Source organism: Manis pentadactyla, chromosome 8 (genome assembly GCF_030020395.1).
Source record: "Manis pentadactyla isolate mManPen7 chromosome 8, mManPen7.hap1, whole genome shotgun sequence".
NCBI lineage: Eukaryota > Metazoa > Chordata > Mammalia > Pholidota > Manidae > Manis > Manis pentadactyla.
In genome coordinates, this window is record NC_080026.1 from 131,204,744 (window position 1) to 131,228,762 (window position 24,019).

Genomic DNA, 24,019 nt, shown 5'->3' on the forward strand with positions numbered 1-24,019 from the left:
CAGAGGCAGCAGAGGACAGAAACAGACTGTGAGCCCCTCTCTGCTGCAGTTCCCACAGGAACCTCCTGGGGTGCCACCCAGCAAGAGGGCAGACCAGTGAGGGCAGACCCTGCAGCAACAGTGAGCAACAGGAGCGGCAAATGACTCTGGAACCATAAAAGCAGCAATCGGCCTGTGCTTCCTCCTCAATCCCTGCTCCAGTTCCACAATTCTGTGTTAGCTGAACAAGTCGACGTATAAAGGCGCTCACTGTGACCTATTACCTGGCACGGCACCTCAACCCCATTTCCAATAGAGGGGCTTTCTACCTCCCTCCAGCTAGATTTCACAACTTTAGAGTGGGCACGTGAGCCAATATCAGGGTTAACATCAAGTCTTAAAGTTGGAGCAAGAAATGGAAAAGATTTAGTTGGAGGCAAGATCATGAACATAGAAAACCAAACAAGGCCTGGCCAGGAAGCCTCTAAGTCAAGACACTCCAAGCTCAGAACCCCAAGTGGCTCTGTGGAGCTGAGGCCTGGTGAGCGCCCTAGATATGTCCACACATTGGAACTTAGAACATGCGAGTTGAGTGTTCAATGGATTAAAACTTCCAGATCCGTGGTATTGCCTAGTTTAATTTTACCTACCACCAAGGCCACCCCAACCACACAGAAAGACAAAAATCTGTCCAGAAGCCACGGTGTGATGAAAACTAGGACAGAGAGGGGTCTTCTATAAAGGACAAGTGAGCAAGAATGGCCCTGAATTTGACAGCTTCAGTAATAAACCAACCAATTAATGAATTAACACAGCCACCATTTCTTCATTTACTTAAATTCTGCTTTGCCCCAAATGCAAAACATTCTAAAATTCACACTGGGGAAGTGTGGTCTGAGGGTCCCTATCTCGCCTCAGCCCGGTTCCTTCTGCTCAGGAATCACACTGGAGCCTTTGTCTTCCCGGGCAGAGGCTGCCCCTAGCAGTAAACAATTTACGCAATTTCTCCTTCTCCCACTGGGGATGCCAACAGCTCAGAGCCAGGTGTCAACCCCACGGTCAGACTTATCAGCCAGTGCCTGGAATAAAAGACTCTTCATTCCTCCTGAGCACATACCTGAGCGGGAGTTATCACCAGGACAGATTCCTTTGTGCTTTCAGTCTGCGTCCCATCATGTCTAGAGCCGAGTTACAGAGGCTGTACGCCGACAGTGCCAATCTGGTCTGCCACCGAGCAAGTCAGGGCTGGTGACGGGGCTTGAGTGACCTCCAGCCAGCCAGACGGGATGCCTGGCCCCAACCGGCTCCCAGCCACCCACCGAGACACTGCCAGCCACTTACAGCTGTTGTCCTGGGGGAGGATACATTTCTGAAAAGTCAGACTGACAGAGGAGAAGACGGCAGTGCCCTTCTGCGCCTCCACTATACTCTGCCCCCCAAAATATCCAATGTCAGGTGAAAAGCTCAGAAGTCAGCCGATGGCCTCTGAGACTACAGGACTAGGTGTCCAGAAGGAGAGAGAGTCCGTAATTCAAAGCCAAAGGGTCCATATGAGTAAGAAGGAGCAGCTCGTCTTTTAAATAGTTCCACTTCTCTCCCACTTTTTGTTCTTTTGTAACAAGAAGCTGATCCTGGGGTGTGGCACCTTCTCAGGGCCTGCAGTGGTCACTCCTGGTCCCACCGCAGTAAATCTAAAACAGAGATGTCAGCATGTGGTGCACAGAGGTTAAACTGGCATGTGAGAAGCCCACGTGGAGGCCCAGCTCCGGAGTCCCTTCCAGTCCTTAGCAAATCACTCATTCCACAAACCCTGCATTTCCTCAGCTGTGAAGGGGATGCGCGGGGGAGGCCACTCAGTGAACTTGGGGCTCTCAAACTCCATGATCCTCTTCTGCAAGCCCAGCAACCACATCAGTCCTGGGACAGCCTTGATGACAGCATTAACCAGACGTGGTAACCTCAGCAGAACACTCGAACATCAGCCACTGGCCACTTCTGTTGGTCCCAACATGGCAGTTTGTCGAATAAAACTTTTGATTGAGCTTAATGAAAGCTATGAAAGATGTATTCTAACTCTCAAAGAGCCCAGATTTGGAAGGGAGAAGCCTAAGCCTGAATTTGTGGCTGGCTACACCTAGATACCAATTTGGTGTTTTTTATCTGTTAATCAACTGATTCCTCATAATCACCGTGATGGGTTGAACTGTGACCTGCAAAAAGGTTAATTCCATGTCCTAACCCCTGGAACTGGTAAATATGATCCTATTCAGAAGCAAGGTCTTTGTAATTAAGTTACGGATCTCGAGATGAAATGATCCAGGGTTTAGGTGTCTTAATAAGGGAAAGACAGTCCACAAAAACCAGGAGAGAGGCGTCAAATGGATTCTCCCTCAGAGCCTGCAGAAGGAACACCCCACTGCCTCCTGGACTTGAGACTCTGGCTTCCAGAACTGAGACCAGATCAATTTCTGCTGTTTTAAGCCATCTAGCTTGCAGACAATTTGTTACAGCAGCCCCCGGGAAACTGATACAGCCATCACAGGGATGAGGTAAGTCCCATCATTCTGATTTTACTGATGAGGAAACGGAGGCTTAGAAAAGCTAAGTGACTTGTCCCAATTCACTGGGTACAGTGGCATGTGGGCTGGCAGACCTGCTATGCTCTCCGCAACACCCGGCTGCCTTTTTTCTAACATCGGTGAGTCTCCACTCCTCCTTCATTTTCAGACACAAGGATTGTGAAATCCAAAGATAAATAACTTATCTGAAGCTTCAGTTTCTTGGTGGCAGGGCCCCAGTCAGAATCCTGGGCTTCAGCCTCACTCACCGACAAACTATGGCAAAGACCACCTCCCGGAGCCAGCTCTTCTGGGGAAGCCCGTTTTATTATCTCCATAATTACCAAAATGTGGAGCTTCACACTAAATTTCCCTTGCAAGTAAATGGCTGAAAAGTAATGGTGTCAATTTTAATAAGGATCAAGCAAGGCTCTTAAAAGGGATCCCATAAACGAAAGCATTTCCCTCACACACAACAACGGCTTGCTGTTTAATTCCAGAACACAAGAATGTCACTTAAATTACATGGCTTTTACATTAAAGTGCTTATAGGAATGCCTTTCCAAGGGAGAATTTCAATAAAAAGATCTCACCCATTCTGATGCTTCATAATATCTGAACCACAAACCTATGTATCACAGCAACAAAAATAAAACCACGGAGAATGTGAACGAGAACAGGACTTCCCCTTCTCTGGGAAGGAGTCTCTGATTTTCTGTGAAACAGAGATGCAGTTGAGGAGCTGTTATCACACAGCCACATATTAAACTTGGACCTGCAGGCCACCAGAAATTTGCTGTTCAAGCCCAAATCCCTTTTGTTTCCACTTGCTGCGATATTCCAAATGACTATTGTCTGCCAACCCTGGAAGTCTACATGAGACTCTTTAGCCGACTCAATTCTTATTTTATTAGTGCTTCTCAAAGCAATTATTAGGGTTTTGAGCAAAGATGAGAGTATTTCACACCTCCATCTTTCCTGAAAATGTCTTACACTCCACTGACTTCTGGCTTCTATTTATAAAGAAGGTTCAAGGCTTGGAAAATTATTAGGGTTGAGCTTTAATGGATATTCCCAACCAGCATTGTGTCATTATTGGCCCAAAGTTTAGCTGGGCAATCTCCCAATTTTGTGACATAATCAGGCCTTTCTCTGCATTACCCCATACACTCTATGCTCCCTCTACATCACACCACTGAATCATACGCTCTTTTCAACAAGACTGATTGCCAGGGGATTAACATTAGACAGCACAATTCCATTATTCAGCAGCCCAATTCAAATCCAACCCTAAACGCTTAAGAGAGATTTCAGGGCTTCACAGAGATGAGCTGCCAGAAAGCTCAAAGGGGAGGTGGGGGTGAGGGGCTTTTGAATGTTTTACATAACAACTCAACCCAAAACCTGCTTCGGAGCAGGAGCCCAGGGCTGAAGTGGCCGAGAGATGACTCCTGAATCCTGGAATGGCCCCAACCAATCTTAATGGACGACTGTGACCTGTGCAACCATAATCCCCAAAGACTGCTGCAGCACAATTATTTTATTCTCACAATACATTACTTATTTTCAAAATCAGGTATTTACCACTTTTAGCCCCAAATCTTTCTTTCCTTAAAATAGAAACACTTTCATGTCACATTGAGGATACATGAGGCCCAAAGTGAAGTCCAAGTCATGTGCTCATTGGTCAATGGATTTATAGTTCATCAGTGCCACACTAAATGTTAACCATTTTCTTCTCATACTGAGTGTTACTTCTCTGTTTTGTAAAGTATCTGTGCATAGTAATTCCCAGTAAGAAACATTCCACAAATGTCCCTCTGAGAAAAGAGGGCTCTAAAACTCAGTCTTTTAGGAACAGCTACAGGATCTACATTTTACAAAAAAACCTATCATACTTCACAGTAAGCCTTCTGAACAAAAAAAAAAAAAAAAAAAATGTTACAAATACTTGTCTCATTGAAGTCTTACATACAAATAGAAATAAAGACTGTATCATACTTTCTGAGGCAGGGTTTCTTATGGATTTGATTTAACTTGATAGAAAAGCAAAATTTTCAGTTAACCTAAAACTTCAATTAACCTAATTTGGTTAATCCAGCTTTTGAAGTTTCTTAATGGCTTTTTAGGTGGTTCAAATATCTACGGGAGATCTCCCTCTTCAAAGAGTGCATAGTTTACTGAAGGGGAAGAAATACTCACATGAGAAATGAGACCAGGAATACTTGCATAAGAAATGATGGACAAAAGCCTTTGTTTACAGACACACAGTAGGGGAGTCATGAGTTTGTGGAGTTACAAAGGGTCACTTTAAGGCAAAATGAATCAGGGTGGGCTTTGAGTTGAGCCCCTAGTGGCAGTCAGCAACCTGCATGTGGAGAACAGATTAGGGAACCCACAGCCTGGATTCAAGGACAGGTGGCGATATTGAGACAGGGTAGATGACAAGACAGAGAAAAGATGGCTTCTGCACACAAGACCTTAGCCCACCGACCCTGCAACAGTGAGACACAGCCCGGGTATGTAGTTCCTTATGTTACCAATCCTGCTACAAGGCAGAGAAACACCCTTTCTTCATCAGTTATGACAAAACCCAACATAGACAAGAGAGAAAAAAACCTGAATTTCCAGGACAACAGGCTATGTGCTCTTCAGGTATTTAATTAAAATAGCCTACTTATCTCAGCCCTTTGTTTGAAAGGTATGGATAAGCCCAGATACACAGTTCCCTTTTCAAAGAACAGCTTCTAGGCACAGACGCTGAACTTGTAGCGCCTAACGGCTCTTCTGAAGGAAGTGCACGACCCCTTGACGTGGACCCTCCTCCAGTTCTGAGCTCGGTCATCACACTACCCTGCCCTGCACTCTTCAGCCAGCATTACACAATCACCCTTCTTAGATAACGGAGCCTCTCTTTTAAAAACAACTTCTCCTACAACGTATCTGTACCCTTTCCCTGCACATGTTAATACTTTTCAGCATAATCTCGGCTTCCAGAGGACACTTCGCACCGTGTCCATTTCATACAAGATGACACTTGGGGACCAAGAGGACCACGCGAAACACATAAAACCTGGTTGATCGGAAAACAGAACATCCTCAAGTGCCAGAAGAATCCTTCAAGTGAGTCAAGCTATAGCAGGCTGGCGTCTGGTTGCCACTCTGGGAGAAGCCGACTTACCAACGACATCCAGGTGGTATGTGTGATTGATGGACCCATATTCATTCTCTACCACACAGGTATAGTTTCCTTTGTCGGATGGGACCACACTTTCCATGATAAGGCTCCAGTGCTGGTTTCGTACCTGAAAAGATCAAAGTAAAAGTGGTTCTTTAACACAGAATACCAGGTCCGTTGCTTTCTTGATTTAAAAAGAAGTTGGGGAAGACAAGGAAGGTAGAAAAGAATCACCTGAATTCTAAATTTTCCTTATACAGCCAAAACAATGATTATCATCACGGTGAACGTCTAGCACGTGGATTACTGACATGACAGCTCAGTGGGTCCGTCCTTGTCATGCTAGAGGGTTCTTCCAGGAGCTGCCAGGGTGGCCAACGAACATGAAGCCTAGCCTGCACGTATCAGTGCCCAAGGCAGGTGGGCTGCCAGGTCGCTCATCCCCAACGGCACAAAGGAGGCATCTAGGGCCAAGGCTAGTGAGCATGTGCTGCACGCCAGGCACACTCCCGCCCACCTTGGCTATGTCAGTTCTCCCAAGGAGCCCACAGAGTAGGTGCTGCTATTTTTCCTTCAGGCTTCTGGTTTGAAAGCTTTTCATTTCCTTCCCCATGGCCCTCAGATGCTGTCTGGAAGTCTCCAGAAGTTTCAGTTGGGAGCAGAGGTCTGCCCTTCCCACCCTTGCTGGTGGCTGAATAGATGTTACATGTTCCTGAGAGTTATACTCAGAATACCAAATATGGGAGCAATGAATCCTCAGGAAACTGAAGTTGTACGTCCATCTGTTTACAAACTCCTTGAGACTTTTCAAAGATAAGCAGCACGTGTGAAAATACGCTATTGTGATTCCTAACCCACAGTTCTATCAACACACAAACAGACTAGTTTTGGATTATTTTAATAGACCCAAATATTCTAGCAACTACAGTTGATGTGGACCCTCCTCCAGTTCTGAGCTCGGTCATTACACTACCCTGCCCTGCACTCTACAGTTCCCAACCTGCTTTGGGGTTATTTTAATAGACCCAAATGTTCAAGCAAGCATGATTTTTTTCCTTAGCAGGACCAAAATGCAAATTTCATCTTTTGGGTTCAAGGCTTCAAAATTTCTCTCTGAATCCAAATCATTCTTTCAAAGTATTTTGGACAAGGAGGCCCTCTGGAGACATGGAAAAAAAATTAAAAGCCAGGGCCTACTAATCTCAACTATCGATTCAGGAATTTCAACTGACCTTCTGAATGATTCCCTGTGCACCACAAGTGTTTTCTGCCTTAATCACATAAAAACCCCTAATACCGGCAGAGCCTTTGCAAGCCCATGCGTGATTCAAGGAACTAAACTAGAGAATAAAGAAAATCATCTCATGAATGCCCCTTATGAAAACAGGAGGGCCGAGCAGCTGTCCACTTTGAAAAGCAGTGCCGACAAAAGTCAGAGGCTGTAAGAGCACGCCCAACACAACCCTTCCCTCAGGCCTGGCTCTGCGCAAGCCCTCCGTGCACAGCCGACTTACTGATGCCGCGCTCGAGCTCAACAACAAGACCACTGCTCATCGCTGCCAGTCTCATGAAGGAGCACGGGCGTGAAGGCTGGTGTCTTCTTCTATAAGCACTGAATTTAGTCAGAGTCACTCTGTGCAGCTGCTGCCTGTCACCAACCCCTGTGCTTAAGCAGGACATTGAGTCAGGCCAATGTCATGTTGCTGATGATGAGACACCCATGCTCAGTGTCAGGTGAAATGTCTGGCAGTAAAATGAATCTGAAGGCATCAGACCTACAATTGAGAGTCTGTTGGAAAAGACATGCTTTCTGCTCTGGGCTGGGCCACAGACCCGTAACAGAACCAAAGCAAGAAGCGACATCTCCTCTTAGAAGGGAGAAGCACCTTCTTTCTATGCAGAGGCGTTCTAAAGGAGAAGATGTAGATGCTAAATTTTCCAATGCAATGAGAATTATCAAAATCCTGGTCCCAGGGGTGCTAACCCTGAGCTGCATGCTTACAGCATGGGAGATGCAGGTACTGGCTCCCTGATTTAATTTGGGGCACATGCGCCCACAGGGAGATGTTCCCTTATCTCGGGCTCTCAGGCCTATCAGGAACGGGCTCTCCTGGATTCAGAGGCACCAGTCACGTGAGGGTACCTTAGGGATGAAACTACAGGCCCTAACGTCACCAAGCCACGTAATCCAGCATTTAGCTCTGCCGTAAATATTCAGTTCTTTTGAGCCCCTGCTCAAATGTCATGCCCATAAGCCCTTAATCATGGCTAGTGCCTATCTCTGGACCCCATCCAAACTGTCAATGTCTTTCTTGTGCCTGGATCCACATTTGGCACATGGCATATTCCAAATGCAGCTGAACCTGAACTGCACAGGGAGGCATCATCTGCCTGTGCCTGAGACATTCAATCTTGGCATCCACAGCTCGGCACAGCACTGCCGTTTTTAACCATAGGGCATGCGGTCAAGGCCAGTCTCTGTTGGGGCTACGGTATTCCACATAAGATCCCTCTTCAAGGGCATGTGCTCCCTAAATATGTACTCCTGGAGATTCACTACAAATATTAATAAGTTAACATTTATAAAATGCTTTCACAATGAGAAACACATTTACCAAACAAGGTGTTTCTGCCCTTTCAGAGAACTTGGTGCTCAATCAATACTGCCCCATGCAGTGCTGTTAATATTTATTTTCTTACACCATCACTCCAGTATTTGACCTACCACCAATCCCAAATTTTGTAAGCTGTGGCATTTTCCAAATAGATGGCCTTGGAAGCCACCAACAGTGGAACTGTTTGACACTCCTGGAGGGGATATCCCACCCTAACTAGTGGTTGCTTAATGACAAGCTAACAGACAACTAACAGTAACTCCACCAAAACAGGAAACAAAGGCACAAAGATTTCTGTGGTTTCTTTTAAACACTCTGTTTCCATACCACGATTCAGCATAAACCTAAGACACTATCCTTCCGACAAAAACGCAACCTGTCTGTCCCCTTCAACGTGCTTTCTCCATTCCTCAGCTTTTTAGTGCTACAACTTTTCAGCCAGTTGGGTCTGCCTAAAAACCATCTTTGCTTTCACAGAAGAGGGATGTAAATACCCAATAAACATATGAAAAGATGCTAAACCTCATTAAGGATCATGGAAATGCAAATTAAAACAATAACAAGATGATGTTATTCACCAGCTGATTACCAAAAATTAGTATGATCAACATCATTGAATACTTGGTAAAGCTGCAGGGAAATAGAACTCGAACTGAGAACAGAAAAGGATTTGAAAAAAAACTGTTTTGTAAAGTAATTTGGTAGTGCCTACTGAAATAAGCAACACACATTTTTTTCCTTTGACCCAGTTAATTCCACTTTCAGAAATCTAGCCTACACAGACAACAGCAGGATTACTTTGAGGCTATAACTGCAAAAAATCAGAATCTATCAAGGAGAAAGTCAGGTAACACATAAGCTCATCTACATGAACTAATGTATAGTTCACTCCAACAGATAGCATATAGTCATTCAAAAGGAGGAGGTATTCCTATGTTCAGACCTGGTAAGAGTTCATTAATAGTTACTGACAAAATGAAAAAAAGTAGTTTGAATACAAATACTCCGTTTCACAAAAAATATACACCCACGCACAATCTCACAGGTGCGTGTAAGCCTGAATCTGTAAGCATGGTTTCACAGACACAGCTAAAATCAGAAAGAAAATGTACTAAATTGTTACCAATACACTTTATATAATTAAGTGGTGGGATTATGAATGTTGCTCACTTGTTTCTCCTTCTCACTTTTCAAATTTAAACTAAATCACACATACATCCCTACATAAACAAAAAGTGAACTGAAGCTGCTCCCCATGTCTCCCTTTGGTAGTGGTTGCTCTGCAGAACCACTGTACGGTAACTCTGGGAGCCCAAACACGCAAGCCAGGGACGGGAGAGCCTGCACGATCCACACATGCACAATTCTCTTTTTATTCCTGTCCATGGCCAAATCTCTGTGGAATTCATCATTATTTTTCGTCTGCCAAAGAACCGAATTAGCAAGCAGGAGGCTTCAAAACTAGGTTCACTAAAGACGTCTTAAAATAACATTTCAATACTGAAACAAAACAGATTGAAGCTAATGGCCTAAACTCTCTGACTTGTAATACAAAAAGCGGATTCCACAAACATTCCACACCTTGTCACCCCAAAGACAAAAGGTAGCTTGGACAGGTTTTTTCAGAATTCTTTTGCTGCTACCTAAATCTTCTCAGGGGCATGGTAAGCCCCCAGCTACCTTCAGGTGACAACGGGGAATGTAGATTTTGTTTGTGTGATACCAAACCACCTGGGTGAAAGGTCAAAGGTCAAAGACCCAGGCTGTCACCTGGATGTTTGGTTTCCACATTGCAAAAAATCCGGACATTTCCAAATACCCAGGTGTTCAATAACAAGCAGAATAAACATCCAGAAGCTGGAAGGAAAGTTTTATTTGGTGCCAAGTCCATGAATGCTGTGTCCATGTGATGGTAAATGCTCCAAAGACTTCCTTCCACTAGTATTCATTCCCCAGTTCATGGAGAAAGACAGCAATCGTTTTAGCCCCAGTCTTCATAAAGGTGACCTATGAACTTCTACAATTCAACAGACCAGTTGTCATTTGGATGCACAAAATCTTACACTCCCACACCAGACCCACATTTTTAGCAGGTTCCTGGGGTCTCTGAACCATGCCTTTGCATGTGTGTGCACAGACTGAGTTTGTATGTGTCAAGGGCTATAGTACTTACTGCAGCTTGCAGCTTATCAGCATGCAGATGTGGGGCAAACATCTCATTAATGCTTAAACTCCAAGAAGTTTGCTTTTCAGGAGGTGTCCAGAGAGCAGGGCTGGGTGAACTCTGGATCCTCTAAGACCAGTGGCACAAACACTTTCCTCCAGGTAACAATCAGTGAATCTCCCCAGAGGAAGTGAGAAGTAAGTTACAAAAGGCAAGGCTGTTCATAGATGCCTGTTCCCTGAAGGTGCTCAGAAAGGTGCCCTGGGGCCAGACTGGCAGCAGGGCCTCCACTGCCTGTTGAATTTAACTCTTGAAAAATCTCATGACCTTCCTTAAAAAGCTGAACACAGAATCACCATATGACCCAGCAATTCCATTCCCAGGTATATACCCAAAGGAACAGAAAGCAAGCACTCCAACAGGGCCTGGACACCCATGTTCACAGCTGCATCATTCACAACAGCCAAAGGGTGGAAACATCCCAGGTGTCCAATCAACAGATGAATAAACAAAAGGCGGTATATCCATATAACGGCATACCATGCCCCCACAATTAGGAAAGAAGTTTTGATTCTGCAACATGGATGAATCTTGAACACGTTAAGAGAAATAAGCCAGATACAAAAGGACAAATATCTGATGATTCCACTTACATGAGATACTGACAACAGGCAAATTCATAGAGACAGGAAGTAGATTAGAAGTTCCCAGGGCCTGGGGGGAGGAGGAATGAGGAATTAACTGCTTAATGGATACAGAGTTTTGTTTGGGGTGATGAAAAAGTCTTGAAAGTAAATAAAAATGTTTGTGTTATGTGTATTTTACTACAATTAAAAAAAAGACCTCACAGGTCATAGAAGAGGGAAAAACAGCAGCATATCCCAAATTTGACCTCAACCATATACCTAGGACCAATGGATGCGCTTGGGACACCATTACAACCTCCATGTTTCCCATTCATCATATCCGTGTTTTTAATAAAACATGGACTCACATGTGAAGAAAGCAAGTTAATAAGAGCATGAACTTTGGAGCAAAACCACCTGAGTCTGAATGGCAGCTCCACCATCCAGGAGCCATGTGACAAGCCTCATCTGTAAAGGGGGCAAAAATAACAGCACCCACCTCTTTGGACTGTGCAGGGGATGGAGTAGACAGGAAGCACCGAGCACGTTAAATACACAGGTAGGCAGTCAATGCATGCTGGTTAACACCAACACACACCTGCCTCCTTGTCACAGACTGATTTAGGATTAAAGCTGAAATGTCTTGGCTGAGAATAAGCTCAACAAAGAATATTAATAAGTACATTCATAATGATTTTTCCAAATACACATATTTTGGTGTTAAACACAGCATTTAATTAAAAGTCTCTAAAATGACATTTAAGTAACCTAGAAAATATAAATCTAACCCACCTACCCATCAAAGCCACCAGTTTAGTTGTGATGATAAAAAAAGCTTAGTTGCCTTTTCTCAGACCTGAAATATACTTGGTAACAAATAGTCCAAACTCTATAATGCTTCACCGTGCTGACGGGCTGCATGGAATTCTAGCCCCCAGGATGTCTGAAGCCATGGGCTCCCATGCCAGTTCCATAGCCAGGCAGTGGGAGTACTTTATCCTGTGATCTCTCAGTTCTGATGCGGTTAGAAAGTGGCATGAAAGATGGTTCTTAAGAATATTCTTCCCCTCTATGCCTAAGTCATTACCTAGGAATGAGTTGAGGAGGTAGTCTATTAATTATCTCAGTCATCTTCCTGCTTTTCTGCATTAAATTCTAATAACTGCTCAGAGCCCTGTGAAATGTCTAGCCTTAAAGGTAACCTCTTTATGATGAAAAATGGCAGATGCTGCATCACGGGTACACTACTAAATCACAGTTCTTAGAGTTGGAAGGGATCAAACATTCAAGATTATCTATCCAGGCTTCCATTTTTTTTACTGAAGCATCGCTGATATACAATCTTACATTAGTTTCAAGTATACAACACAGTGGTTCAGCAGTTACCCTTATTATTAAATCTTCACCCCCCACTAGTGCAGTTACTATCTGTCAACCTAGGAAGATATCACAGAATCACTGACTGTATTCTCCATGCTGTACTACCATCCCCATTACTGACTTACATTATGACTGAGAATTTTTGTGCCCCTTTATCCCCCGCCTCCGTTTCCCCCAGCCCCTCCCCCATGGTAACCACCAGTCACTTCTCAATGTCTATGAGCCTATTTTGCTCATTGTTTTGTTTTGTTTTTATATTGCACAAATAAGTGAAATCATATGGTTCCGATCTTCTCATTTTGAGGATAGGAGACCTGAAGCACAAAGAGCTTAAACACCCTGCCTGCTGCCAAGACTGATGAAAAGGCCCAGGCGTAAGAAAGTACAACCCGGGAGACACAGTTGTGCTACAAGTCAACCTGTATCACCATAAAGACATTAATAACATCCAACCAGCCTTTGCCCACATACTAAGAAAAACAATAATTTGACTCTTAATCATGTAAGGATGGATCAGCATGAGTTCTTTGATAAGTACTGAACCACAGAATACCAAATAGCTCTATTGGCCATTTTAATTAAATGAGCTCTTAGTCCCATTTCATAATTCTCTTTGATTTTGTTTTGGCTTTCTGTGTTCCCTTCTCCCTTCACTAGCCACAGATGCATACCCCTTCCACGCACGCTGGAACACAGTGGGTGAGAGCCAAGGTGCCCGACTCATAAACAGGTAGAAAAGAGCTAGGCACTGGAGCTCAGTGCTGGTTTACGGAATGAGATCTAGGAAGGAAGGAAAAAAAAATCACAGAAATAACACACGTTTGTTTGTGGAAACTTTCAGTTCTTGCTTTCTGGAAAAATACATCTTGGAAAGCTTGACACTTCACTTCCTCATTAAATAAAGAGGCAAAGGGATGGGAGTCTGGTGACAGGAACATTTAGATGCCAGGCCCTCCACATGCCAATTAGGTCTCTGCCTGTGGGGGGATGCTGAGGAACAGAAACTGCACACCGTCCTGCACGGCTCCCTCAGGTCCAGGGTTTGAAGCATAGTTTAAAAGTTTATGTAGATAACCGAGAAAACGCTCAAGGGGAAACCCAACACAGGACCACGCTCCTGACTCTGCCCTGCTAGGCTGAGGATGGCCCGGGTGCTGGGAGCAGCCTGGGGGCGGGGGCAGCAGCCACAGGTGGCTGTCAGCCTCTCTGACCTAGGCCTCAGGACCTGGGGTGAGTCTAGCCACATTTCCCAGGAGCTGAGAGGTCTCTCTATCAAGCCACTCGGACTTGAAAGAATTTTCAAGAGTTTCCGGTATCCCCAAAATGAATGCCCAGTGGATCCCCACCGATTCCAATCTGACTACCTTTGCATTCGACTGGGTGACCACCCACCCGCCCCCAGGCCACTCAGCCCACTGCCACAGTCTTTCTTCTCCACAGAGAAAGCCCAGCAGGGCCAGAACCACACCCTTGTCCCTGCCAGCCAGCATATCCCCTTCCAGGACTCTCACCTCCTTGCCTTTTTTTATTTTTTTAAGCTAGATAGCCTTTAGATTTTTGCTCCCCTGCACTCAAATTCCATTTCTCTTTCACTTCAAAAATGACTCAAAACGAAACCACAAAATACTGCGATCATGCACGTCTGCAGGGGTAAGGTTAAAGGCACTCGGCTGAAGGTTCCCATTCTGCTTTTAGAACATAGGTGCTCTTCATTTAGTGGAATGTTGTCATCAGTAATTAAACCTGAACTGCACCTGTTAAAAATCAAGCAGCATTTTCTCATTAGCCACTCTAAGTCTTCCAGCATATTATAATCACTAACTCAGATTTGCAAAAAAAGCGCCTTACCCATAATGATGTTGGTCCTATTTATTTTGAGACAGGAGTTTATGGAGGCTCATCAACTCTTTTTACTTTTTTCCAGGGCTGTTTTAAGTGGGGAAATTAGTTAACCACCAGGATTTTGACCACCACTCTCACACTTAATTGTACTGAAAACAATCACTGGAACTGCATTAATTATGTTTTCAGAGAGTATCTGGTGGTTAGAACGACCCCAGGGGCTGTGATTTTAGTGGCTTAACTCTTCCTTTCCAGCCCCATCACCCAATGACATCTTTAGCTAGTCATTGTTTAAGAAAGAATCAAAGCCAATGTCCCAATCTCACAGTACCTGGCCGAAGGGACTGACATAGGAACAAAGAGATGATCCATATACGAGCAGGAGTCGGGGAAGACACTGCGGTAGCTGCTTCCACAGCCTCGACGGCACCCACGTTCCGGCAGATGCTTTACACGTAACTGCCCCTCATCTGCTCTTAGAAATGTACTCATAGGCCTCCCCCCATTACCCTCTGGGTATGGGCTTCTAGACACTAACTTTTAAATGTTGAAAGTCAAAATGTTCGCAGAAGAAAACAATCCTCTAAAGATGAGTGACTGTGGACAATATTTCAGAAAAGGGCTCCAAGGCATATTGCGTGGTGCGAAAGTCCGCTTAACCGCAGTAGCGATGATGTAAGTGCTTGTGTGCCTTCTCAAGCGAGGCCAGTGTTTTAAACACAGGTGAGAGGTACACCAACGAACCCCCCAGGCAGCTCACTGCTGGCACCAGGAAGTCCCTCCTACCTGGTTTCTAAGGACCTGGGGTCCAAGCTGCAGCATCTTCTATTTTATCCCCATGCCGGTTTCTCAGATGGCTCCCAGGGGTTACCACATCTCCTGATATTCATGCCCTTAGGTAATCTGCTCCCTTAGCAACTTGTGTAATGACAGAAAACAGCCAAAGTGGGATGTCCCTTCCATAAGCAGGTTACAAAGGCTGTGACTTCCGTCTTCTTCACACTCGCCCTCTAGCTCTTCCTGCCTGCTCACACTGAGGAAATCAGCTGCGCATGGACAACCCCTCCCCTCAGGACAAGAAACTGAGGGCAGCCTCTGGCCAACTGCCAGTGGGGAACTGAGGCCCTGAGGCCAGCAGCCGGCAAGGAAGTGCATCCTGACGTCAGCCTCGGGAATAGTCTGGAAGCAGATCCTTCACCAGCTCATCCTCCAGAGGAGAATTACCCAGCCTTACCTGGAACTTTAATTACAGTCCTGGGAGACACCTTGAGACAAAGGGCCAGCTAAGCCACACCTGGATTCCTGACCCACAGAAACTATGCAATAATAAATGTTGTTTAAAGCTACATCTTGGGGTGGGTTTGTTATGCAGCAATAGGTAACAAATACACCCATTTATGTTCTAAATGCACCAACAAATTTCATAGTAAGGTTCCTTAAGTCTTCCTCATACACTAAATTCTTTGAGGTCTCCCCTCCTGTACTAAATAATATGGAGGTTCCATATCTCTTTCTGAGATACCGTTCCTTCAAACTCAGCCCAGAATACTTTGCTGATCTTTTATTCTTAGTCTCCTGAAGACCCAACATCACCCCTCCCTTCACGTCCACAAGACACCATGCTCTTCTGACTTCAACCCTACAGAGTCCAGATGGCCAACTTTTTTGTCTGCCTTCCCTGCTGGATGAGGCACCCCCTTGAACTGAGCCACGCTCTGTCCAGCACCCAGGACAGTGCCTGCCACACTGCGTGCTCAATCAGCATCTGCCAAATGGACGAACAAAAGCCTGACACACATTCACTGGTATCTTCAGGGAGATGGCCATCACCTTCAGCCGCCCCGTGAATGATGAGACTACATTCATCATACTCAGTGATGGGCTCTCCAGAATTCTTGCAGATGGAGGACAGAGAGATTGCCTGTGTCGTCCTGGAAGCCATCTCTCCTAAAAAGTAGTATTTCATACTCCTGCCTCCAAGCCAAGTCCATCCACTACGATCCTGCTCAAACTGGGCAACTGAACTTAATGCTTCTCAAAGTCTGCTCTAGTTTGAATTTTACAGACTATAAAGCATATAGAAAACAGACCCTCAACATTCAACCCTTCTGTTAATAAACTCTCCTCATATAAAGAACAATGCAAATGGGGATTGTCCTTAAAAATTATACACAAGCCTGGGGTAACTTTTTAAAATATCAAACATAGAAATGATCAGTTATGGGAATTACTGATTTTTAAAATATATATACCTTCTAGTTCCTGCTAATGTTGGATACTTAAACAATGAATAAATAAAAATACAAGAAACAGGTATTTTACAAGCTTAAGTCTACCTTATAGCCTCCAATGCGATGCTCCTGCTTAAATTCCTTTCCGTTTTTCAGCCACCTCATAGTTGGTGCTGGACTTCCCCCAGCTGGACAGCGAAACTTGACAGTATTGGCTGCAGGGACAGCGTGCAGCCGCTTCTCCATCTTTTCAGTGTTGGTCCAGTACGGTGCTCCTGTTTTGGAGAACAACATGATAATATATATAGACGGATGGCTTCCACTCCACTAATGGCTTCCATTCCACAACCCCTAACAGGGAAGATCATTTTATTGTGCATATGAACAATCCGACATTTTCAAAGTCTTTGGGTAATGCGTGCATTAGGAAAAACTTTGCTGAGTCTCGTCCAGATGGCCTAGCAGAAGGTCCCTGGAGATAGAATACTTATTAGTTTATGTCTATTAATAGGGAAAATAAGTGTTTGAGGCACCTTCTCTTCCTTGTTCTTAGTGCCAGAATATAAATTCATGTTGGATCGTGTTTTTAAATGCTACTTTCTACACACAGCGAGAACACATACAACAGTTGAGTCCTCCAAAAAGGTATCATTTGAGATCCCCATACCTATTAAAGGATCACATATACACACAAACCTGTGCTCAAAAGCCACATCAACTTACCCCCTGGATCTTCCCTTTCAAGGATAATTAATAGTATATGTTATCATCCTAACAGGATAAAATTATTCAGGGAGCCATCAGTAACTTCCCAGCACTTTATATGACCAACCAAAAAGCCATACCACTAACTATCATTTAATTTTTAAGATAGAAAGTTTTTTTTTTGGTGGTTGTGAATGCCATGTACTTCTATCACCATGTCTAAGCAGATAACGGAATAGGAGGCTACCCATTAAATGTTATGTAAAGTTGAGCCCTCCAAATGGCCCTCTACGTAGTCATGGATACAAGTGGTTTTTTTTAAGCTCAAGAAAAGAGGTTAACTTTTAATACTCCCAAGTGAGGGGCATTTTTTTCTAACTAAGGACCACAGCCTCCCTCCGGAATACCATGCAATTCTTTATGCCCTCTAATAACAGCTGATGAGCACTACTGACTGGGGGGCCACTCCCTGGTCAAATGCAAGCTTTAAAAGCTCTTGCACATTTAGCACATTAATGCTGAGAACAATCTGATGAGAAAGGCATTGCTATAATAACTGCTGCTTACAGATGGGGAAACTGAGGCACAAAGCAGTTAAGTAATCTGCCCAGAGCTGCAAAGCTAGGAAGAAGTGCAGCTGTGCACCCAGAATTTGAGGCAAGGCCGTTTGATTCCAAGGCCCACTGTTTCAGTCCTGCTCTACACAGCTAGTAAGACCAGCTTCTCCAAGGTGTCGGTATCCATTCCTTTAGCCGCTCTGCTGTTTAAGACTGGACTGCAGGACAGCCAGCCTGGGCTTAAGGAGTGCTGCCTCCTTTACTACTGCTCAGAACTGCCACTGAAATCTTGTACAGCCATTTAACTTTACACATGTACGTTTCTATCCAAGCGAAAAGGTAACCAAAATCTCTGTATTTCCCTAAAGCAACCATCAACAGGGTGCTGAACATTCCAGAACACTGAAATTCTAGAAGACTGATTCATAACTGAGCTTACTACTGATGAGATTTATACTGAGAAACAGCACAACTACTTACTCTATAAGCCCCCTTCAGTTAGCCAGAAGTAGGCAGAAGGAGGAATCAGGATCATTCCATCCAAAACACCCACCCTATCTTGAAACCACCCATTGCTCTTGAAAGCTGCTCTGAGAGCTGAGCCATTTCTTAACAAGGGCACAGTGTATCTTCTTATCCTTCTGCTTATCTGCCTCAAGGTGGTGGGGCATAGGTGGTGTCTACACAATGGCAAGACAATGCAATTCAGGCAAAGCTGAAGTGGTCGGTCAGTACAGCAGAGAAAGGCCAGAGGAAGGGGGCAGGGACCACATCCCTTCCACTGAATGCAGCTGCATCTGCAATGGGTAGGCAACTTGGTAGCCATCTGGCTTTGGGTTTCCCATACCCCAAGCACACCGATTCTTTGGAGGGCTCACCCCAGAGTACATGAGTCCTACTTATCATGAGACTCACAGGGTCTGGCATATGCTGGAACAATTTCAACAATCTTTCATTTTAAAAGCTTCTACTGAGAAAAAAAAATCCATCCACAGCTACAGCCACTAAAAAGAAGCCATTAAGAGCACAAAATAAATAATGAGCTTTGTCGCTACACAAAGACTTTTATAAATTTGACGTAAATGAAAAGCGTACCTCATGCTGTCAGGTGTCTGTACTCATGTCATTTGTTTAAGTAAACACAATAGCCTATTCATATGAATTAGCTCAATATTAATGCAGTAACTCTTTCAGATACCATCAATTATTACAACTGAGCTGATTCCTTAGAATGCCTTTTCTTTTTTACATAACAGAAGTCATCAGCTATGTGCTTACATACCATTAGGCATGATTTTTATGTTCCTTAAAAGTAGGATTCCGTTCTAGGAGTGTTGTTCTGTTCTGCTCGCTGCACTAAGCTGCCAGTGAGGCTGCACCCATGCAGAGATCACCCCAGACCACGCGGGCCCGTGTGCTCATGGCCTGTGGCAAGATCCTGCTGGCAACCCACACCTTTGTCTTGGCATCTAAGGAATGATTCAAGGACAAGTGTGAAAGAATTTTGCTGGAATTTCTGGCAAGTAGCCACTTCCCTGGGGTGAAATTTCAATCATCAAAACTGCACCTATAAAATCTGCTCGTGCAAAACAGACCCACGGCCATGTGGCAAGGTGTGGGTGCCATGCTTCCCACCCAAAGTCTCAGAGATCCAAGGGCACCTTAAAATCTAATCAACAATGTAAAAACAGATCACTTACATGACTATTGCCTGAAATCTGAGTTCACAACATGCTCCTTTCCTGAGCAACTAACTACATCATGACTCAACAGATACAGCCACTGAGCCAAGTTTTCAAGGTTCCCTGGGTGGCAGTAATGAGCCACCCCCAATCCTCTGCCCACCGACTCTGCAGTGTGCTAACATCACACAGTCACATCACATACTTCTATGACTAGGCCTTCCTTTAAGAAGTCAACACTCACCATATTTTATAACAAGCATGACGCTGGAGGGGGAGGAATTACTTTATTAATTTACAATGGCTCTTCCTGAAATAAACTAGTTTTATGTGGTATAAACCTCTGATGCCATAAAAAAACAATTCATACTAAAACAGGAGTAAACAAATTGACCTGGATGATAATATGGCCCCTTCTACTCTGACATTCTTGAATCTTCTGAGGAAGCAGGTAGCAAAAGAATGATGCTCTCTTATCGGTCATTAATGCTAACGATGAGGTTAAACAGTAAGAGCCAGCCAAAATTAAAAAGTAAGTGAAATCCCATCGTCAAGGTAGAGCACACCAACTCATTATCATTTTCCACACTGAAACAGTCACTGTACGTTTATGATAATGCTAAGTAAGTAGATTTACTTTAATACAGCACAAGCCTCTTCAGATGTGGCTGGTTAAACAGAGATTTATAACCCCCAGAAACTGCCCTAAAGTTTGCTCCACGTAGCCTTTCTTTACCACCTCCATCCCACAGTGAAGATTTATTATTCCTTCTCTGGGCCTCTTTGTTATTTATGGGTGTTTCCATCACCAGAGTGTCTCCACTCTGAAATATATTTCTTTCGATGTCTGCTGACCAAGAAGAGCAGAGCACCTGGTCAGCATAGCTTCAGTTGTCTTCAGCCCATGGAGTCGGCACCCACGCGCTTACTGGATGGATGGATGGATGGATGGATGGATGGATGGATGGATGGATGGACGGACGGACAGACCAGATGGATGACTATTAAAAGCTTGAGCAATAAAATGAGGTAATCGAACTGACTGTTCTGATAAGGTCCCTCCCAGTTCTAACATTCTCTCCCGGTATCTACATTCTAGGCAGATATTGATTCTGTCAACAAATGGTAGGATTAGAGCATTTCTTTTGATTCTACAGCTTAAACTTAATGACAAAACATGGGCTGCGGAGCCTGCCCCTGACGAAAGCCCTTACGTACCCCCCATACATATCCCAATACTGACATCGAAGGCTGATGGTCTCCTCTTTCACTCTGAAATCAAAAAGAGAGGATACAGCCCAGCAGTTTAAAGGAAAAACATGGACTCATATTACCACTGCACCAAAAGAGGCCTCGGTGACCATCTGGCCCAACGGCTGACGTGATCAATGTCACCCAGAAAGGTTAAGTGATCTGATCAAGGTTGCATGGCCAGAGGCCCGGCTGAGGCTAGACCCAGTCTCCAGCTCCCTGAGCAGTGCTCTTTCAACCACTCCAAGCTGCCCTTTGAACTCTCCCATGGTAATTAAGTCAAAAGTTCAAGATTTATGTGAGCTGTGGATGCTGATGACTGCCAACTGTATTTTTATTGATGCAAAAATAAAAAAAAAAACACAGCCTGTTTCAGCTACTAGATTAAGTCTCACAAACTCCCTAAAGCCCCACTAAGGCTTCTGTCTTAAGTCTATAATTAGGACCTTTAAAAATATCACTAATCAGGACATTTGAATGCTTTGACCCATGACCAGGGCCAGGGGGTGAGGAGGGCTATGTCTCTGAGAGCTCTACCCACCCTCCTTTCTTTCCAGGAGACTGAAATTCATCCGTTTTCAGTTCTGCATAAATAAGAGAAAACAAATCAAACAAAATATGGAGATAGGAGTAAGTGTGTGACCGTGGCCCAGATGAGGGACTTTATTTGAGAAATCTCATTAAAAACAACTTGCTAACCAGCAAGGCATTTGATAAGAAATACAAGAAACAACACAGGCAAGTTACCCACGTATGAAATGGCTGAGTCCACTGGGAGTCTGGCTGCCCTGTAGGAGTTTCCAGAACCCGCCTTCAAAAGATAACCCTCTAGTCACTGGTTATGCCGGCTGACCAGAGGGATGGCCAAGAAAGGAGAGAGTTCAGTTCAACCAACTGGTCTTTAAGATAAAACACCGAAACCAACTTATGAGGAGGTTTTCATTACAAAGGCATGTCAAAAAATTTAGGAAACCTCTGTGCTTTTTTTTTTTCCCAGTTCCTGGAAACTTCAACACAGCCAAGAAACCAACACTTACCAACTTAGATTCGATCTCTACCAAGTAAAAGTCCCAGTTAGAGCAAAGAAGACTGCAGCTTTTATTATCAGCACATTAGTCAACGAAAGGAGTTTGGATTCTCAGGCCAAAATACCTTCATTTTCCCTAATCACACACCCTTTTCCCTGACACAGAGTATGGGCATCTGCAGATCTCCACAGGAATAAAACCAAAATAGAAAATTACCCTGTCTCTCTCTTCATGCAATAGAAAGAACCAGTTTAGCAGCGGGAATCTTGATACAGCTGTCTCACTGTCAACTCCCTCTAGTGAAGCAGTCAACCTGAACTTTCTGTCAATCACAGTCTTCATAAAAACCAAGTCTCAAACTCTTCAGAAACATTCATCACTTAATCACAAGCTTGAGGTAAGAAAATTCACTGGAAATAATGGGCATACATGTCTACTTATCTGCTGCCAGACAATCCATTAAGACACCTAGTACATTTATTGGGAAGACAAGGACTAGTTAAGTTACGCTGTCGTATGCTAAGGTGTAAACTCTGAGCCTTTCAAAACCCTCAATCTGGATGCATTTCAAAAATTAGCATCTGAAATGGCAACTTTCTGTCGGGGGAGAGTCTGTTTCACTGAAGGGCATATGTAGCGACATTACTTGTTGGCAGACAGGCTTGTAATGACATCACAGGACCGTTCTGCTCAGGGAAACATGGAGTGCTGGTAAGGTGTGAGGTCATCAGCTAGTCAGCTGCTAAAATATGACCTGAGAACGCCCCTGACATCTGTGATGGAAGAACTTGACTTAAAAGGCAGGGGGAAAGTCAGAACAATCAAATCAGCACATCGCAGGGATTTTTCAAAACACATGCAACAAAATGTTAATAAATGCTGTACTTTAGAAAAGATCTTATGGTCAATAAGTTTGGGAAACCCTAGGTAAGGACAAAATTAAACAGATGTTTCACTGCAGAACTTTTCAGAGTTTATACTATGCTAATGGACACTGTAAGTCACAGTATAAGGTATTTTCCAAATTCATTTCAAAATACAACTCAATTTTGGCAGAGAATTATTCTGGACAAGGGTTCCAAGGGAAATTCTTTGGGAAACAGAAGCTTACACTCTTAATGTACAGACCAGATCAGACATTGCTGCTTTTAATGAGATCCACAGAAGATGTATGTGAGCACTGTAATTCCATAAAATATTCATTCAACATCTAGCATAGTCCATGTCTTCCAGAAGCAGTTTACTGGGAAAGGCGGGTCTTAGCCATCACACAAGGCTGCATGTGATACGACACAACAGAACATGTAAACACTCAAAACTCGCTTCGGTAAACTTGGAAATCCTCTACAGAGGAGCCCAATTTTCAGTTGGTCCCATATGATGAGGTAAGAGTTAAGGTCACCTTGAGTACTGCAGAACATTCCAATAAAGTCAAATCAGACCTTGTGTCATGGCCCAAATTCAACAAGTTTGGCTTAATTTCTGACTGTTAGTTTTGCCATTGTATTTGACCACCATGCTTTCTGTACAGAATCTAAAAAGAGCTCTAGCAGGTGGATAAGCTTGCCTTCTTAATAGTTAACCACCCAAGTTAGATAAATAATAACCTACTATACCAACAGAGGGAATAAGGTGCAATATAGTTTCCAGCTGTAAGCTGTAAAATAGAAAAAACTTCAGAAAAGCCCAGAAATACCACTGTCAGCAAAGGGCCACTGCAGCATCATTTGTTAGCTTCAATGAAAAGGAACTTTGAAACACACCTCAGTGGCATTTCCAGACAATCAGAAGGCACCAAAGGAATCAATTTGGACACATGGGTGTTTTCCAAGTGGCTGAAAATGCAAAGAATGTGGCGCTTCTACAATTTTCCCTATTAATCAGGTCAGGCATTTGACACTTGAGGTGGCAAGAAATTGTTTTAATGGCAACATCCCATTCCCCGCCTGGCCAATTACCCTGGCCGTGGCATTCCTCTGTCCACACGGGCCACAGCTGCTTAATCTCAGCTGCCCCAGGCTGCACCTGTGAATCAGACCAGCCTAATCATACTAACAGATGGCAGAGGCCAAGTAGCCAGCTAAGAACCTGCTATCACTTTAAATCGCGTCTAATGTTTCACAGGCACCAAACAGAGGCAGTTGCCGACAGCAGTGTCTCCCTGGTACAGCTAACACCAGCCTTTCATCACTGCAGAGCACCCACTTTAGGGCTGAGTTGGTG

At 44.1% G+C, this 24,019-nt stretch overlaps 1 protein-coding gene across 4 annotated transcripts in view; it reads right to left on the reverse strand.

Annotated features, from left to right (window-relative positions):
* Positions 1-24,019, reverse strand: part of FGFR2 (fibroblast growth factor receptor 2) — a 102,496-nt gene that overhangs the window by 48,931 nt on the left and 29,546 nt on the right. For all 4 annotated transcript variants that reach the window (XM_036898526.2, XM_036898519.2, XM_036898518.2 and 1 more), the window contains 2 exons: positions 16,679-16,848; positions 5,719-5,842 (listed from right to left, as the gene is read on the reverse strand). In XM_036898526.2, the coding sequence (XP_036754421.1) occupies positions 5,719-5,842; positions 16,679-16,848 (294 nt within the window). The remainder of the gene's footprint in view (positions 1-5,718; positions 5,843-16,678; positions 16,849-24,019) is intronic.